The sequence below is a fragment of the Lottia gigantea genome, assembly GCF_000327385.1.
Source record: "Lottia gigantea unplaced genomic scaffold LOTGIsca_49, whole genome shotgun sequence".
Classification (NCBI taxonomy): domain Eukaryota; kingdom Metazoa; phylum Mollusca; class Gastropoda; family Lottiidae; genus Lottia; species Lottia gigantea.
Genome location: NW_008709687.1, coordinates 54,203 through 69,529, shown reverse-complemented (window position 1 = coordinate 69,529; position 15,327 = coordinate 54,203). Strand labels below are relative to the sequence as shown.

At 34.7% G+C, this 15,327-nt stretch overlaps 3 protein-coding genes across 3 annotated transcripts; 2 read left to right on the top strand and 1 right to left on the bottom strand.

Annotated features, from left to right (window-relative positions):
* Window positions 1–1,687: 1,687 nt before the first annotated feature.
* On the bottom strand, window positions 1,688–4,327 carry LOTGIDRAFT_192921 (hypothetical protein). Its single transcript, XM_009061528.1, has 4 exons — window positions 4,278–4,327; window positions 3,563–3,654; window positions 3,150–3,254; window positions 1,688–2,341 (listed from the first exon to the last, which is right to left on the bottom strand). Exons 2-4 carry the CDS (start codon window positions 3,621–3,623, stop codon window positions 2,202–2,204), a joined length of 306 nt encoding a protein of 101 aa, XP_009059776.1. The 5' UTR covers window positions 3,624–3,654; window positions 4,278–4,327; the 3' UTR covers window positions 1,688–2,201.
* Window positions 4,328–4,560: 233 nt separating this feature from the next.
* LOTGIDRAFT_125122 (hypothetical protein) lies at window positions 4,561–10,049 on the top strand (the record flags this gene model as incomplete). Its single annotated transcript, XM_009061527.1, has 8 exons — window positions 4,561–4,604; window positions 4,885–4,972; window positions 5,228–5,294; window positions 6,679–6,755; window positions 8,522–8,593; window positions 9,066–9,199; window positions 9,433–9,528; window positions 9,977–10,049. 8 exons carry the CDS (start codon window positions 4,561–4,563, stop codon window positions 10,047–10,049), a joined length of 651 nt encoding a protein of 216 aa, XP_009059775.1.
* A 676-nt stretch (window positions 10,050–10,725) lies between these two features.
* LOTGIDRAFT_165004 (hypothetical protein) lies at window positions 10,726–14,099 on the top strand (the record flags this gene model as incomplete). The annotated part of the gene is made up of 2 exons (XM_009061526.1): window positions 10,726–10,850; window positions 12,449–14,099. The coding sequence occupies 2 exons, from the start codon at window positions 10,726–10,728 to the stop codon at window positions 14,097–14,099; spliced, it is 1,776 nt and encodes a 591-aa protein (XP_009059774.1).
* Between the last annotated feature and the right edge of the window lie 1,228 nt (window positions 14,100–15,327).

Genomic DNA, 15,327 nt, shown 5'->3' with positions numbered 1-15,327 from the left:
GGCGCCAGCCTCTAGAGACTGTGGGTACAAATGTGGGACAGATTGTTAAAGTGGGGATTCAAAATACGCCGTCTGAGAGGGTCCTCAAGAAAATTTTGGAAAATAGAATTTATTTCGGTACGTTCTGACAAATATTTTGGGTCAAGAACTTAAAAAAAATATAGTTTTGAATGTGTTAGAAATAAAGTGTGGGTACAAATAATTGATCTAGGCGGGCAAATGACCCCCTCCCATGTTCACTTGATAAACTTCTATGATTTGTGTATCCTTGTTGTTATAGTAACGAGCTTGGGCAGATTTTTAAGTCGCCATCGTCGTCCTAAAAGGCAGCTGGTAAAGTGAAAGGGGAGTTGGGACAGGGTTAAATTTAGATTGAAGAGATTGATTAGTAATCCATCACAACAAATTTCAGTTTTAGCTAATTATGTAAAATTTTGATTCGCATTTCATAAAAAATTCAGTAGCTATTCAAAATGTTCCAGTTACAGACTTCAGAACGATCTTGCTATAATGACGACAGTTCCTTTAGATTATAGAGTCTGCCGAGAGTTGCCTTTTCTTCGCAGAACTTTTTTTTACGGAAATATATAATTTGATTTGATTCTTCATGATAAATTGTATTTTTGACTATTCATCCAAAATTTGGATCGCAAAAGGGGTCATTTTGACTAGTAAACTACGATGCGCTACCGCTCAAAATGAACCCTGGGTTGGGGTCACATCATATTCATTTCATGACACATATTTGACCTAGATATGACAGTACAGGTAGATTTATCACGGTTGGGCGTCAACAAGGGAGGGGCAGGTCTATTTAATCAATGCAAGACATAATTTACCAAAATATTACGTCAATTTTTGAATAATCGTGTCTAATTTTTTGTCCTAACGAACCAGTCCTTTGCTGATAGTATTATTATGGTAAATACGTTTGGATAACCGAGACTAAGATCGTCATTAAAGTGCTAATACCAAATTAAATACGGAAACTAGGGGATCTGATTTCAAACAAACAAAGGGGGGTTTAAAACATGTAAAACCAAAATGAATCTAAAATATCTTAGGGTAGGTCTCGTTACTAATTCATTTGTTAAGTCCAGTTCGTGAGCTTTTTTCATTCACTTTTTTATTATTTTCCCCGAATATAGTTTTGATTCAGTCTTGTTTAAACAAACCCACCCAGAATGAACATATAAAATTTGCCCAATCCCTCAAGACGGACGTCATTTCCGAGGTGAAATAATCTCCACAGTCGGGATGGGGCATTCTATAACTAAAGATGTCCAGTGTCCATTGTCAACAATATACATATAGACCTCATTCAAGTGTCTGATCAAGCAATTGAAAGGAAATGAATCTGATATTGGATGATGACGCTCTGTCTTGCAGACGATAAAACAATTAGCGACAAATGTCAAGGGAGACGGGCACTGCATCTCTTTCTGATTACCATTCAACATTTTAAGTAAAATTGCATTTGTGAAAAAATCATAGGTGTGCACAATGGTCAAATAAAGAAACGGTGAGTTACTTCCCTTGAAGTAAAACGTATATAAAACGATATTACTAGGGCAAGCTGGGATATTTATGGGCCACATATAATATATTTTGACTATATCAAGGGCAGTAATTCAACAATTCTGATAATAATAAGGTAGCTCCATAAAAAAAAAAACTATTGGCCTTTACATTATATACAAAATATTTTATTGTATTTACAAAAATAAATTTACAAACAAATATACAATTGGAATAATATTGTTATTCAAGTCAGATAACATGAAATTTATTGAAGAAAATTGGCAAAAAGAAAACAATAGGAAATATTTATAGCCGTATGTTAAGGGATTGTAAAGAGGCTCACCACCTTTCCAATCAGTCTGTGACCCTTTCAATTTCGCAAAAGCTGTTAATATTATATATGGCCCATTGGAGTGGAATAACAGGAAACACATTCATCTGATTAAAAATTGGAATGATGAAAGTAAATGCTATCAGTGTCTCTGATATACTTTAACAATTTAAAAAATCCTCTTTACAACTCCTTTTATCAGTTTGATTTGGGTAATGTAACCTGAAGACTAGACAATATGAAATATTTTAAGTTGTGTTTGAAACCATTTGAGTGCGCTAGTAAATGAATATGGTCTGTGTAATTCTGGAATATCCTCTCCCCTCCTGACATGGATATGACATAGTCTTCACACCTCACCTTTGGGTATGATGAAGGACATGTAATCGGCAGTGGCACCCCAGGAACTTCTGTTCATTTGAAAGATGGTGACCCAAGCAATAATAATGGCTATCCATATCACTGTTCCTATCATAGACCTTATTACATCTACAATTATAAAAAAAAACATTCTCTGCAAATTTATTTTCTTTAAAAACTTGATAATTTCAGATGCACTATAATTGATACTATAGCTGAGACGTAATGTTGTGGTTTCACCCCTTTCAGTTTTCTCTCCAGTGGTTTTCTCGTTTTAATTCTAGTGGTTTCAACCCCTTATTAAATCATAGCTAACTAATTAAAAACCTGGAGGTTTAGAGTGGAAATTGATATTTAGGGTGGAAATTGATAAGGGGGGAAACTACTAAGGGAGGAAATTGAAAATGGGGGACCACTGGTGGAAAAAATTGAAAAGGGGGGAAACGACTAAGGGTGGTATTGAAAATGGAAGAAACTACTAGGGTGGAAATTGATAAGGGAGGAAACTACTAGAAGAGGAAATTGAAAAGGGGGAAACTACTAAAGGTGGAAATTGAAAAGGGAGGAAACTACTTGGGTGGAAATTAACAAAGGGGGAACCACTGGGGTAAAAATTGAAAAGGGGGAAACCAATAGGGTGGAAATTGAAAAGGGGGGAAACCACTAGGGTGGAAATTGAAAAGGGGGGAAACTACTAGGGGAAAAAACTGAAAAGAGGGGAAACCACTGGGGTGGAAATTGAAAAGGGGGGAAACCACTAGGGTGGAAATTGAAAAGGGGGGAAACCACTGGTGTGGAAATTGAAGAGGGGGAAATCACTGAAACAAAGGTCGAAAATCTGATACTTTGATATAAGTAATGCTCTCATAAACAGGGGAGCTTATCCATTGTTACTTTTAATTTAAGATAACATGTAAATAAATTTGACAAGACTTACAAGTTTTAATCTGTCGTTGTTCTTCATAATGAGGTTTACGGAAAGCCTCGTTAAAAAACCATATTGAGTTTATACACCACAGAAATGGCAGCAGGGCAAATCCTCCTGTAATATATAATAGTTATAAAGTTGTTAAATGATAGTAAGGACTCAGGCTGAAATAAGTCACTTGTCTCAAGATCGCACAGCGTGAAATTCTTGAGTAACAACATGTTTCAGGTTTCTATACTGTACTGAGCAATATTTTACAGTAAAAATTCTTTGTTATTGTATTTCTACTGTTATAATAATATAAATATATATTAGGAATAGACACAACAATTGCCTATATAAAGGGAAGTAACCACTATTATTGAAAACTGTATTTCAACTTAAACTATTCAAGAAACAATGTGATGAATCACTCAACCCACCAATATAATATTTTCTACACAGTTGTAATTTATCTTCATTCTGAACTCTTCTCAAATCCATTCTGTTTTAAATTTGGTCACCAATATATTGACTGAAATATGAGGAGCAAATAATAAGAGAAACGTTTATTTTAGGGTCTACTTTGATGATGTTAACTCTAGTTCAAAATTAAACTTCTAGTCCAGTTTAAAACTACATCTTAAAGATGGGTTCCCTTATTTTCATTTATGAAAGTTAATACTAATATGAATAGAAAATATAGGTATTCTAATGACTTGTAAAAATATCAGTTTGTCCATAATTAATTGAAAATTAGCTAATTTATCAGAGAATTACAAGCAGAATTCCAATGAGTGACAGATCAAGAAAGGTCAAAAAGTAGTTTTTTGTTTATCAAGACTGTACATGATAATTCATTAGAAACACCAACTAATCAAAGAGTTTGCTTAATTTGACACCGAAAAAAAAAGGAAACCCATCTTTCATGGCAAATAATAATAGTGAGTGAGTCAGAGAGTAGAGTCTAGAGCAGGGCGTAAAACTCCCTTATTTTCAATTTATCTCCTTCTTTATGAAATGAGAAGGGAATCGACATACCCTACCCCAACTCTAGTCAAATACTCCTCCCTGTTCTTACTTATAGACTAGTTTAGGAATTTGGGGAAAGTCGAAACATATTTTATACGAATTAGGATGAATAAATGAAATATTTACCCCAAAATTCATAAATTTTATTTACTTCCTGTCGGGCACCTGCGATGACGTCATCGATATTTGTGTAGGATGCAAAAAAATAATGAAAATCAAAATCCTGAAACGAAAGAAAAATTAGATTCACAATGAAATAGCATTTTGGAAAAAAAAAACAATTTGAATGTTGAAAAAGTGAATACAATTTTCATTCTTTTTACAGAATAGTGAATTTTTAAACATATCGTTCGTTTCTGTAATTGCTTAAACTAAAAATTTGTTCGAAGTCGGCACAGAAGAAAGAAAAATGGCCGAGTATTTGGCGTCGATTTTTGGGACAGAAAAAGACAAGTGAGTTTTATTGTTGATTTTCTTAGATCAGTACAATTTATCCTTTACAAACTTACATTTTAAAATGAAGATATCGAATTCGGGAGATTGATTGCAGAAGTAGTTTAACGAGCAGTGTTTTTTTGCAATAAAAATGAATTTTCTGAAAATCGATAAATGCACAAAGTAAAACAATGCGGCATGCTTGTTGTTAGTGGAGTGTCGTATACACAACGTAATCGTAGATTTTCGAATGTTAGGGCATTGATAAGAGCTGGAAACTTTTTTTGATTTTTTACAGAGTCAACTGTTCATTTTATTTTAAAATTGGAGCTTGTCGACATGGTGAAAAATGTTCTCGACTACACAACAAACCCACATTCAGTCAGGTAGATAATCATAAAAACCTTTGCAATCTCATATTCACCATAGGCATACTGATACATTCAGTCACTGCATGATAAAGCATTGATTGATCTCCTTCTGTTCAGGCATCATAGCTTCCGTCTTCATTAGCCCATGCTGAAAAGTAAGAGTCCATTTCTGTTCGAGGCTAAGCACTATTTCCTCTGTTTTGAGACCTCAATGTCATATTATTCCTCGTTTTTTGATTACCTTGTTATGCGTTCTATTCTACATTTCAGACTGTTCTGTTGTTAAATTTATATTTGAATCCACAAAACACAGCTTTAACAGCAGATGGCTCTCACAGTAAGTGTTGTAGGGTTTAAAACTCCATTTCCATTTTTTTAACACGATAAGTGTCGTCAACTATTTATCTTCCTCTGTATGTTGTCTCACTTTAAAACTTTCCTATAGTGTTAATACTGTTTTATTTTCAATTTCTATCAAAGTAAATATTGTAATACTTTTAAATATTAATTCTTCTCTTATGTTGTTGTTAATAACCATAAAGGAGTCTTCATTTTCATGCAAAAAATAACTTGGACTAGATGCTTGATCAGTGGTTCCAAAACTTTTTCAGCAATCACACCCCTGGAGCAATCATCTGATCCTTTCACACCCTCAAAATATGTTTCATCCACGTTTCAAACGTGACGTTCTCTCCCAACTCAAAATGAATTTTTCTCCTACACCAATTGGTCACACCCCCAGGGGGTTGAGAATTGGGTTCTATATTATACATGTTGAAGATCTCTTAAACATCAGTAATGCTGCTGCCATGGCAAAATTTCCCTCATTGTACACTGCATTCTTGTAGAAAATAGATATGTATTTTTCATATTTTTTATTTTAAACTTTAATTTTTTTCTGTTTCTAGATAAATGGTGTCATCTTACTGTTTTGTTATTTTTGTTTATTTCTATATCTTTAATGTTGCATGTTCTCCAAATCTTAATTTTTCAATTTCTCAAAAAATTTGAATGGCTTCATTCAGGCTTTCCTCAATTTAAGAAAGACTATTTTACACTTAATTAAATATTCAATATGGCTGTCCAAATTTTAAGATACCTTAAAGTTTTTTTGAAAAAATGGTTAAGAAGAAAATTGCTTATATTTTTGTAAATATTTCAAGTTTTTTAATTTTCATTTCAATATAAATGCAGCTTGGATATTTTTAATAATTTAGTAATTTAATATGCAGCTTAGCTAGGACTGTGGTAGTATGATTAAAGAAAGATCAGGGCTGTTGATTTACCAGTCATATCTGACAGGATTTGCAAAATGTCTGGTTATGACGATAGTGAACAGGATATTTTTTTGTGGAATTAAAAGTATTTTGGCTTATGTTATGTGTATAGGCCTCTTTAACAGAACGAGTTAATTTTCTAGCAAGAAAGTGATAGCTATAAGGTTTTGTAATGATTGTGTTTTCACATTTGTTTTGATACAAATTGATGAAATGGATCCAATTCAGACCTATGTACTATAATTACCATTATTATTAGGCCTATTATAAGTTGATTTACTTCAATCAAAAATGTTTATGAGATATCTTTGAAGCATTGTCGAAAATGTCTGGCAATATATGATTGATCAACAGCCCTGGTCAATTTGAAGCAAAAGCAAGAGACATAACTCCACTGAAAACATAAGTCTTCGCCTCATTCAGTCAGGACTGTGTTTATTTCAGTATTGGTAGATGATATGCAAGCTCAGCAGGAATTTGATGATTTTTTCGAGGAGGTATTTACTGAATTAGAAGACAAGGTACGGTCAACGCCCTTTGACCTCCATTCATGAATATTCATTGAACTATGAGAAAATTCTTAGATCAATTAACAGAATTTTTCCAGAATTCAATGAATATTCATCGGAAAGAATTGTTTCAAAGGGAAGCAACTCTTTCACAGTTTTCTTAATTTTCTTAGTTTCAGGTGGCAGAGAGAAGGATTAGTTTTAAGAGCTGGCAGACGTCATAGATTAATTACAGTGTGTTAATTGGCTTACCTAATTAGTAAAAAATCTTGACGAAGAAATTCATCGTCGTCAAATTATAAATTTGGGGAATTTGATAGTTTTTTTGAAAGCTAAGTACTAAAATTTGTAAAATTCTGAGAAATGAAAATCATAGCACACTGTAAGTTTATGACAGAAGCCAACCCCCTCCCTTCCCCTCTCCTATTAATTTTATTTTTATTGAGTTTTGAAATCCTTCTATTCATAGTCCAAATGGATGAATTTGAGATCCAACAACATTATGATGAATTTTTTGAAGAAGTTTATGCCGAAATGGAAAAGGTAGGGAAATGCGTGAACGATGCTTGATAATGAAGCTCATACCCCCCTAATAACAAAAACCCTGGTACTAACCCCTGACCTCTATTAGTAGCCCAAAGATCGGAGAATCAGTGGGACACATAACTAACCTCATATCTCAATAAGTTTATAAAAGCCTCATCAATATATCGTGTTAAGTTGTATCTCCATGATTATATGATACAATTTCTATGTTATAATTCTTCCAAAATCTCCCCAAATTTCAGATCAGTTAAATTCATTTCTGGAAGTTTTGCAAGATTTTTTAACTTTATTCTTCATTGCTAAAACCAAAGTGTGGTTTTTGTCTAGCTTGAAAAATATGTTCTTTTGGATTAAAACTTTTTCTATTCATCAGCTGGTGGGCCATTATTCTTGACCAATTATATTTTAGTCTTAGAAACAGGAAGTTTTATGCTTAGCCATAATAGCCAATCAGTTCACAGCTCACCGTCTAAATTTGAGCTTTCAAATCCATGTGTGTCCAGAATATCTGCATTTGAATGTTAAAATGTTGCCTCGTGCAATTTTTATACAGTTCTAGTACTTCTGAAGACTATTAACATATATTCAAGACTAAAATCAACCCCCCAAAATTCCGCACCTGTCCCTTTAATGATGTACAAAGCATATTGTCAATAGCCTAAAGAGGCACAGATACGAAAAACTTAACCAAATTTTCCTTTCACCTCAACCAATTTTTAGTGAATGTGCACGGATATATTTTCAATAATAATAATAATAATCAAATCTTAATTTTTGGTGAGTGAACAAGAGTAGAGCTTTTCTAACATTGATAGCATACTAATAAATTCAGGTCATGTTTTCACTTCACATTCAAAACAAATTTATTATCAGCTTATTTGCTTCAGTATATGGAAATCTACTGATTAAAATTCTATTTTGTCAAATGTTAGATTTAAAGCCCTTTTCAAAGAATTTGAAAATTATAAAAACTCTTTTGATAGTGCAGTTGAAATTTTTACAATGTATTATATATCTGTTTAATGGATGTTCTGTGATTTGAAAACAGACGCTGGGCCTACTGGAAGAATCAGATATTTTAATACCTGGAGGAAGGTTCTATAGTGAAATGTATATATAAATCGGAAGAGGGATAACATAGGCTAAAACAAGTCCTGATCCCTTTCAGTTACTGAAGAAGATATTGTTCATACAAAGGGTTCTATATTATATGACTTGCTATCTATTTTCAGTATGGTGAAATAGAAGAAATGAACGTTTGTGACAATCTAGGTGATCATTTAGTAGGAAATGTCTATGTTAAGGTACTTATAGTTTCATTTTACTTTCAAACAATATTTGGTACGAACATTTTTGCTCACCAACGCTAGTGGCTGCTCTACCAGCTACATAATTACATTATAAACCATAGCAACCATTGAAGCCTCCATTACCAAATATTGTCTTATAAGTTAACGTCATACGCTTTAAAGGTGCGCCATTTTTGTTTGACCAATTATACTTTTGTCTAAGAAACGTCATTGTTTAAACTAGGCCTAAGCCAATCATATAGTGTCGAAATTTGAGCCTTCAAATCCATGCGTGTCCTGAAATATCTGTGATTGAATGTTAAAATGACAAATCGTCATTTTAAGATATATAAAAAAGACATATAGAAATAGTGAGTAAAATTCCAAGTTTGGAGTACTTTTAAAGGAATTATGCTTTCTCATCCTAATCACACTGCTCCTTTAAGCCTAAAAGATTATGTTGTGTTTGTGGTTTTATTTTGTATAGTATCGGTACGAAGAAGATGCTGAAAAAGCTGTGAATGATTTAAACAACCGATGGTTTAATGGTCGTCCAGTCTGTAGTGAATTATCTCCAGTCACTGATTTTAGAGAGGCTTGTTGTCGTCAGTATGAAATGGGGTAGGTATTCATCAATTTTCGTACTGTCAAATCTAATATTTGAATGGCCAATGTTGATATCAGTTAAAATATGATAATCTATCCCATAATGCTCCCTCATTTTTAGGATGAAAATGGGAAAGAAGCATCCATAACAACTTATGTTCTCAAAGATCTTTTCCACCCTTTTGGATTTATCTTCCTTGGATTGACCAAGCTCTTTATAATGTTTGAATACTTATTCTATATTTCAGTGAATGTACTCGAGGTGGTTTCTGTAATTTTATGCATTTGAAGCCAATTTCACGAGAACTGAGACGTGAATTATATAGCAGACGACGAAAGAGAGGGTGAGTGAATTGTTTTATTTGAAATTCTGATGCCACAACCAGTGCTTCAATGATTTGACTTGGTGTCAACTTTCAACATGAGGCTTACTTCGTCTTGGCTTGATCTTTTACTTTAAGGGATGATTTTAAGTCGTCTTGCAAGGCTGTTTATAGTGTTCCAGTCATCTGTTTGCTACCCCTTAATCTTCCATTGGACTCTTCCACACATGCATATTTTCTGTATGATTGGAAAAGTTTATTTGTAGACTTAAGGGTGTTTTTTATTGCCTGTCAAATTATATTCAGTCTTGAGCTTGTTTCAATTTGAATTTTCGATATTTAACAATTGAGTTTAATTGGTTCTCATTTATTTTTGTAGAACTCTGACCTCAGCTAGAGGTGGAACGAGATCGCGTTCCCGATCACCACCAACCAAACGAGGTCGTAGTCGAGAACGAGACGGTAGAAGACGATCAAGGTCACGAGAAAGACGAAGGTCTCGATCCCGAGACAGGTCACGTGATAGACACGGTCGTTATTGAACACAAATCATCCAATCAAATTCAAGTGTTTCATCTTTTTATCATATTTTGTTTAAATCTGTATCAAACAGGATTTAACTGGAATTTTGACCAAAACTTATAACAAATTAAGCCTAGAGTTTGTACCTTCCAATATAAACAAATACAGAATATTTTGTTTTTAAGTTGAAAAATTGTAGTTAAACAAATATTTGTGCACAATCGGATCATTTTTGAAACATAAACAAGAACAGTCCATTTTATTTGTAGGTAGAATAAATAGTAATAGAAGCTACACAGACTATACTTACATTGTGTTCATTACTACTTGAACTACCTTACAAAAAAGAGGAATGCTCAGTTTATATTTTAAACTTTTTCAAAAAATGTAAAAAATACTTTGTAAATATTTTGTAGTTCAAATCATGATGAACTTTCAGATATTATCCAAGATTAACACATTTTAAAATACTGAGTTTGTTTCAAGTGAAAACTTTCCTTAATTGCACACCTCATTAGCCCATCAGAAGTAGCTTGATATTGACAATGGAAAAATGAGTAACGTCAATTTTTGTTTAAAAAATTTCCCCATTGCACACTGCAGGACGTTGCCAGACCTCAATAAACCAAGAGAGAAAGAGTTTCTACCGACATATATTTCTGATACACAATCCTCGTCAGGACAACTTTATCAGAAATGGGGGTTAACTTTCTAAAATTGGAACTAAGCGAACTTTTTGGACAGGGGCCCCAAGACGCATTGAGAATATTCTTCAGTGCTAAGACCTTCAACTTATTGGTTAGATTAGATTTTCAAGCTTGGTAAGACCTGTCCTATTGTGAATAAGCGACAAAGAGCCTTATGTGATAAAGCATATTTTGTGATTAGTGACGTCATCAATCACTTAATTTTGGTAGAATTGCAAGAACCAAAGACATCTGACTGAAAATTTTAATGGTGCAAATAGATGCTTTCAGTGTTTCTGATACACATAAAAAATATAAGAAACCTCTTCACAATCCCTTTAACATAGTATTCTCGAAGGCAATGGCAATTTTCGTCTCGGCGAAGTACCTTAGTGCATTCCACGTAGACAAGCGTATCTATTTAGTTAAAATCAATAAAGTAAGAACCATATGTTGACAGAGTTAAAGATATTTTACTTAGTATTAAAATTTCTATTGATCTCCTTACCTTCACTCGACAGTTTTAAAATACTTACATCAATATTGGTTAGAGACATTCCACACAACATTCGGCCGACAGCTAATAGACTTCCTTCTTTCATTTGCTAGCAGTCCTTGAAAAACCAGTAGCTCCCGGATACGCAGATGGCAGATTCATTTTAACCACGAATGAAATGATGCGAAAAGAAGTCATAAATATCCCCTATACATGCCAAAAAGCTTGAAAACCTCTTTACGACTGCATGAACATGTACGACAGGATTGTAGTCAGGCATTTAATCCGAAACATCTGCCGGCAATGGACTCATGTTTTATAACGAAGTTTTTTTTTCGAAAAGTCTCTTAACAAATTATTCAAATAAATGTTTCCAATAAACTGTTTATTCAGATGTCAACATATTTTTGGTATTTAATGGCCAGAACAGATATCACCAGGTTCTTCTAACTATTTAAGAATTCTCGGTATGTCAAGGACATGGACCACGGTGGGCAAAATAGTTCTTTAATCAAATATGGCGTGAAATAAGGGACATTGGTAAGCGATGTAATTTCAAGAATTAATGTGTAGGACTATTGGAACTGAAGACTTGTGCTGAGAATATTTTGAAATCGAAGAATTTGTACTGAGAATTTGTACTGAGAAGTTTTGGAATCGAAGAATTTGTGCTGAGATATTTTACAATCGAAGAATTAGTGCTGAGATATTTTACAATAGAAGAATTAGTGCTGAGATATTTTACAATCGAAGAATTTGTACCGAGAGGTTTTAGGAATCGAAGAATTTGTACTGATTTTGAATAGAATTTTTTAGTAATCGAAGAATTTGTTCTGAGATATTTTACAATCGAAGAATTAGTGCTGAGAGCTTTTAGGAATTGAAGAATCTGTTCCGAGAAGTTTTCGATTGAAGAATTTGTGCGAAGGCCTTGTGGAAGTCAATTGTGTCAAAGAACTTGGATATCATTTGGCTATTTGAGATTCATTATCGAATTATAACTGTGCAATATTTTGGAATAAATAAGTAGAATAACTGATAGGACAACCATTATTTTCAACGATAACAACTCCGGTTCGCGAGGATCCATTCTATCAGCTGACAATTTGGCCATTGATCTTGGTATTTGTCTTTCCTCGATTATCCGTACCCATTTACAACCGGGTGGGAAAATAGTTTCCAGTCAGATGTTCCGTATCTGAAAAGAAGGGCTTCCTCTTCTACCACTTTTTTCTAGGATGTTGAGGGTTCGAGCCCGGGGGTCGCACAGCAGGCGATATTTCTGGATGTGTAAACAGGTCTGGAAATACGTCATCATCATGTACTTGGCTTTCACTTGCTTCTATTTATACAATATGGCAATCGCACCAGCAGAACCAAAAGTGAAGCCTCGAAGGGGTAAGGGAAAACACGGGAATATTAAAGTTACTCTACCCCCGATGATGCCCAAAGACCCTGAAGAAGACAAAAACGATTTTTTGAAAATGTTTCCTGACCCCCAGCTCAACATCAACCCACAACAGCTTAGAAGAAGGCGGCAGCAGATGAGAGAACTTCAGAACGCGAATCTCGAGAAAAAACGCAGACAGCAAATTGAAAATGAGCATAAGTTTGAAGAAAAAGCGCGCCAACTTAAATTTCAGGATCGAATTCAACTTCTGGAATATTTGAAAGCATACCAATTTCCGACTCCGAAAACGCGAAAACGCGTGGAATTGATATCCAAAATCCGATGGCGGATGATGTCGCAGGAATCGGTTTCCATGAATTATTTCGGAGAAGATCCCGATCCTCCTTACGACATCAACGACCATTATCAGAAACTCCGTCGTGTTTTGAACACGAAGCAGTCTCTAGAACTATCTTACAAGCCATTCACTCTGGTCCGACCCGCGTTTGCGGTGGATAAGGATAGAAAAATCTTTCTTCGGAATCGTGAGAACGAAGAGGCGATGCGGACTCGTCAAGACAATCAGTTCGTCGGATTCATTGACGCATACAAGGACGGATTGGTATCTGCGCAGATCGACTGCGATTTCAAAAACCAGCGGAGGTTGTTCATTGAATACACAGCAGATGAAGATGACGTCAGGGTGCTGGGAAAAACCGTCTGCCCTCTTCTGATTCCTAAAAGCGATGAGTTTCAAGGATTTATCACCAGCGTGCTTCCTAAAATCATTCAAGCTTATGACGTCATATTGGCGTCGGATGTGTATCTGCTGATATTTGAACCACGTGACTCTAATATCCTTCTCCTATTGGACAGACTCGGCATCGACAGAGATCGTCTGATCTTCCATAAAAAAGGACTATGGAAAATTAAAACAGTTATTGATACATGTATCACACCCCCTCTCCATCCTGCACTGTTCAAAACAGCGCGACGTGCGATGGGGACGCACGAAAATCGAACAGTTCCAATCAACGAAGCTAACGTCATCTTGTTGCTGAGGGAGGACACGGAAGAAGGTGGACGGAAGATGGTGAATAAAGCGGAAGTGACGGGCAACTTGTTCAACCGATATGGGTCCCATCTGAAACTAGTTCGACAGACAGCCACTATTTCTGAGTCGGTGGACATTTTCAAAAATGCAAAAATTGTCATCGGAGTTCATGGAGGGGCGTTGTACAATATTCTTTTCGCGCCAAGTAATACATACGTTGTAGAAATTATGCCTATTGATAAAAACGGGAATGTGTGCGAGGCCACAGGGAAGTTAGCTCATCAGACGTTTTGGAGCTTAGCGGCCATGTTGGGACAGAAATACTGGATGTTGGTTGAGGAGCCGAGGAGAGAAAACTGTAATGTGAAAGTAGATATAGAGAAATTACTGAAGGTTTTAGATAAAATTGATGAGAGACATAAATACCACGAAGAAGGGTTATAGTTTAGTTCAGCAGAGCAAGACTTAATTAGTTTAATAGACAATAAATTATACTGATATTGTCTTCCATCTTTTGAACATTTTTACATGGATATACGTGTAGTTGCTTTACAACAGGGGGACACAGGCTATGCTTTAACTACGTAAATTGATAAAAGATTTGAAAGAGAGGGGGGGGGGGGCACCCTCTATTCTGAGGGATGGCGGCGTAGAATTAGGAACGCCACTAGATTTTGCCTGTTCACTCAATGGTTAGAAGGGGTGCGCACTATATTCGTAATTGTACGGTATGATTGATGGCGTCACGTGAAAACAGAATGAGACTTACTGAAAACCGTAAGATAGTTTTCACTTGCACGGTGCGATACATCAAATATTACTTTGAAACAGCGAATTGGTGGACAATAACTCAATCAGAAGAAACCCACACGTCGTCATCTCAAAGCATACTATTTGGTTTGGAACACAATTTTATGGTATACTACTCTTAAGTTTGCGTTCCGTTTTTTAATATGATTTTTACACCTAAAATGTCGCTTAAGGATTATACCATTTTGAGCAACTATCACATCAAGTTTCCATAATACTCGACGTCAAGGGCAATAACTCTGTAATCGTTTGGTAACAAAGAAGTTACTTAAGTTTCTATGCACATTACATATAATGCTGTCACGTTTATTTAAGAAAGTAGGACGTGAAACTTCTTGTTAACTAACCAACCCTCTCCCTAAATATCTAACATAAGGCCTCTATATTCTAACCAAATATATTAACAAATTATACTTTTATTGCAAAAATATTTACATAACAATTGTAGAAATGTTACATAATAAAATATATATGGTATAAAAATAAAATGGTTCAGCCTTCTTTCACTACAGTAAAGCAAATATATTTGTACGAGTAGGGTAGTAATGTAAAAATTATTTATTATTTATTTCATCCTTAGAGGGAAAGATTCGCCATTTTTTGTTGTGGATTTGAGTCTTGAAGTAAATGGTCTTCAGAAGTACTGGAAGAATTTATTTTCCTATGTCTTTTCTGTATATGGCAGTCTCTCAAGAAAAGACGACTCGTCTTTTTAACTTTCAAGCGCGGATTTGATTGTCTTAGACAAAAAAAACGGCGCATTGTCCCTTTAAACATACTGTTCATTTGGTTTGTCAACCTGGCATCCCTTTCAGAGAGTCCACATAGATCATAATGTTTATTTGGTATATAGGCTTGTGAG